This window comes from Sinocyclocheilus rhinocerous, unplaced genomic scaffold, assembly GCF_001515625.1.
Source record: "Sinocyclocheilus rhinocerous isolate Xijiao unplaced genomic scaffold, SAMN03320098_v1.1 scaffold3292, whole genome shotgun sequence".
Lineage (NCBI taxonomy): Eukaryota > Metazoa > Chordata > Actinopteri > Cypriniformes > Cyprinidae > Sinocyclocheilus > Sinocyclocheilus rhinocerous.
This window is the reverse complement of record NW_015662922.1, coordinates 24,682-28,936: the sequence shown is the minus strand read 5'-3', so window position 1 is coordinate 28,936 and position 4,255 is coordinate 24,682. Positions and strand designations below refer to the sequence as shown.

General features: G+C 30.6%; 1 protein-coding gene across 1 annotated transcript in view; it reads left to right on the top strand.

Annotated features, from left to right (window-relative positions):
• LOC107728334 (peroxisome proliferator-activated receptor alpha-like) overlaps positions 1-4,255 on the top strand; it is a 48,766-nt gene that overhangs the window by 25,523 nt on the left and 18,988 nt on the right. The window contains exon 3 of the mRNA XM_016538474.1: positions 557-702. Coding sequence (XP_016393960.1) covers positions 557-702 — 146 coding nt within the window. The remainder of the gene's footprint in view (positions 1-556; positions 703-4,255) is intronic.

The following is a 4,255-nucleotide window of genomic DNA, read 5'->3' as shown; positions in this document are numbered from 1 at the left end:
ATGATTTTCTCAGTATTTAGATTTTTTTGCACCCTCAGATTCCAGATTTTCAAATAGTTGCATCTCGACCAAATATTGTCCTATCCTAACAAACCATACATCAATGGAAGCTTATTTATTCAGCTTTCAGATGATGTATTAATCTCAATTTCGAAAAATTGACCCTTATTTTGTGGTCCAGGGTCACATATTATTATTTATTTCATTTTATTATAGTGGTTTTCTAATTGTGTTGTCTAGATCATTAATGTTTGAACATTTATTTTATTATATAATTCTTTTTGTGTTGTTTTGTTGAAGGACATTGTTTGGTTTTGTTTGCTCTCTTGGTCAGATGCGCTGACTCCCGCGTCCAGCCCGGCGTCAGGTGTGGCGGGACAGGACGAGTTCACCTGCACCTCTCTGAACCTGGAGTGTCGCGTGTGTTCGGACTTATAGTGGTTTTCTAATTGTGTTGTCTAGATCATTAATGTTTGAACATTTATTTTATTATATAATTCTTTTTGTGTTGTTTTGTTGAAGGACATTGTTTGGTTTTGTTTGCTCTCTTGGTCAGATGCGCTGACTCCCGCGTCCAGCCCGGCGTCAGGTGTGGCGGGACAGGACGAGTTCACCTGCACCTCTCTGAACCTGGAGTGTCGCGTGTGTTCGGACCGCGCGTCAGGATACCACTATGGGGTTCACGCGTGTGAGGGCTGCAAGGTGAGAGCCGGCCCTTTAAGTCCTGCAGATGATTGCCTTCACAAAGACAATGAATGCGGGCTGAAATGGCACTTTAGCAGCCGTTTGCCTACTTTTTAAGGTTTACAGTAGAAGATAACATTTCTGTGAATGTTACTGTAAAATATGTGTATAATGTAAGAAGTATAGAGGCATTAGACTGAAGAGTTTCTGTATATTATCTCTTACACACACTGCTGGCCTGTCAAAGCCCCAGGACACACACACACACTGGCCTCATTGAGGTCACTGAGGATGTTTTGCCCTCATATCTGCGTCTAGAGGAACATCTGTTGACTGCGCACATTAGTCATAATATTGTTGTTAGATGAGCAACAAAAACACTGGCTGCGTTCTTACCACAGTGTGTTTGCTTTTGCTTTAATGGCTATGTGCTTTATGAACTTAAAGGCCAGACAGACCATTATATTGTCTGGGAGAATTAATGCATTTTGAAGTATTTAAAAGTGTAAAATAAATAATCATTAGACAATTATATAATAATTAATGTAATTATAATTATATAATAATTAAATTTTTGATAATCGTTAGACTAAATCAATCCAACTTAATATGCACAATAATAATGAAAATAATAGTTTATAATAACAGTTATTATTATTATTATTAAAAATCAGTTATAGCATAGTGGGATGTTTTAATACATTGGCAGAATATTTACCTGATGCAGAACTGATGTTTTAGTTTTGATTTATTTTGTGTTAAATAATCATTAGACTATATCAATCAAAACTTTATATGTACAATAATAATAATAATAGTTACTGCTATTATGTATTTATTATAACAACAATTATTGTTTATTTTAACAGCAAAAATTATTTTTTATTTGTATTACTATTTTTTTGTTGTTATTGTTGATCAAACTGAAGATTGCATTACATCTCTCATAGTATTTCTGCACTATATCAATCAAAACTTTATATGTACAATAATAATAATAATAGTTACTGCTATTATGTATTTATTATAACAACAATTATTATTTATTTTAACAGCAACAATTATTTTTATTTGTATTACTATTTTTTTTTTTGTTATTGTTGATCAAACTGAAGATTGCATTACATCTCTTATAGTATTCCTGCGAAATTTTTATATTTATTGTTGTGTATATGTTTTGTCACTTCACTTGCAAATTGATTCGATTTTCAAATGCTCGCTGCTCATAAAGAATCATTGGAAGCTATTTATTCACTTGCCACCCTACTTACAGTAGGCCTTGACCTTGATGTTCAAACACGGGCGACAGGTGCGTCCTCGCCCGTCCGGCTGTGAGTTATGGGACTGCTTGAGCCGAGTCACAGGCCACGGCTGCAAAGGGCAACACGCTCCAGAAGAGTTAAATACAGCCCGTGTGATATGATGATGCAGTGTTTATCATTCATACAGGCTTATACTTATTTATACTCATTTCTAATACTGTTTCTATGACCACACCAGCTGGAGTAAGAGCGGTACTGTGGATCAGAGAGTCAAATAAAAGCACACATAATATATTTTCCCATTGCATATTAATTAGGGGTGGGAGAAAAAGTGATTCTCCATGCCTCACAATTTTCTCTTCAAGGATTCCGAAAACATCACAAATGTCAAAACAGATCAGCAATAATGCTTAGAAAAACAGAAAAGTCCTTCAGTGTGCTTGTCTAGAATCTTTCAGCGCTTAGAGATGCAATGCACTCTTTGTTTACATTTTTTTATATGAATTTATTTTATTTGTTTTACTTATTTATTTGATTTGGGGCTTGTTTAAAAAAAAAGTAGTTTTGTTATTTACATTACATTATATTAGAATTTTGTTATTTAGCAAACGCTTTTATCCAAAGCGACTAACAAATGAGGACAATAGAAGCAATCAAAACCAACAAAAGAGCAATAATTTACAAGTGCTATATTAGTATATTATTATAGTGTTATATTTAAATTTCACAAAGAAACGTACAGCATTTTGTCCAAGCAATAATAAAAGGACACATTTAATTTATCATTTGTCTTAAATCTCATTTTGTTAAAAAAAGAAATCGTGAATCGAATCGAATCGTGAAATCAAAATCGTGACTCAAATCGAATCGTGAGTTGAGTGAATCGTTACATCCCTATTGTTTATTGCTGGCAATATGCTTCTTTATTACTGACTATTTGCTTGTAGCCTTTGTTTTGAAGTATGTATTTATAAAATGGCTTATATAAAAACAATAAAGATTGTATTTGTAATTATTCAAGAAAAGTGCTTAGAATTAAATAAGTAATTAAATAAAAATGGTATAAATTAAATATTTAAATATTTAGCTTGTTTTTTGAAACCTTATTTGAAAATGACTTAATTACAAATTAATAATAATTACTGTAATTATTTTTGCTAAAAAGTACTTGTAATTAAATAAAAATGGTATAAATTAAACATTTAATTAAATATTTAAATATTTGGCCTATATTTAGAAAATTACCTCAAAACAATTACAGTAATTATTATACGTTTGTAATTATTTTATAAAGTACTTATAATTAAATAAGTTCTAGAAACTTCCAGATACTTAAAGCGGCCTAAAAATGTATTGATTGTAATATGTCTCTTTGTTTTTCTTTATTATTTACTTTTTGCTTGTAGCCTGTGTTTTGTAGCTGTATTTAGAAAATGTTATAATCAAAACAATTACAGTAATTATTATTCATTTGTAATTCATGTATAATTAAATAAGTAATTAAATAAAAATGGTATAAATTAAATATTTTATTAAATATTTAATTATTTAGCCTATGTTTTGAAGCTATTTAGAAAATTGCTAATTTAAAACAATTACAGTAATTATTATTAATATGAATTTTTTTTAAAGTGCTTATAATTGACTATGTAATTAAATAAAATTGTATAAATTACATATTTAACACTAGAACCGCCAGGGGTCGCTGTATACCTAAAAGCGCCAGCGGGTAAATTTTACCCACGCACATGACAACTGTTTTTGAATGGCTAAAGAACATATTATTTCACTGTATTATGCTACTGTCTTCACAAAGAAGTGTCTAGAGTCATGAAATGATTATGTCTAGTCATCAACTATATTTTTGTCCTGTTGTTTTATGTTCAAGGCTTTTTTATGCTATACAATGTAATTAATCAATATATTAAGATAACCCATGCTATTTAAATGACTAAAATAGCCTATAGACAATAATGAGCAATACTAATTCACCACATTGCATAGGATGATGCGGTGACAAATTCAAGCTCACAGCTCCACCTAATTAATTATTAATTTGTTTAGTTATATCATTTATAATTTGAATTATACAAGAAGAACACCAATAAACTTTGGGTAATCAAAAAAAAAAGTTTTATTCATTAGAGCCTACATCAGATCGGATTTTTTTTCTTCAGGAAACAGGCAGACTAGAATAAATAGCAACACAGAAGCGAACAATAAACGATGGAAATGGCAAAACAAAAATTAAATAATTAATCCAAATTTGGAACAATGTGATATGATATCAGGATAAAACGTCTAAATAT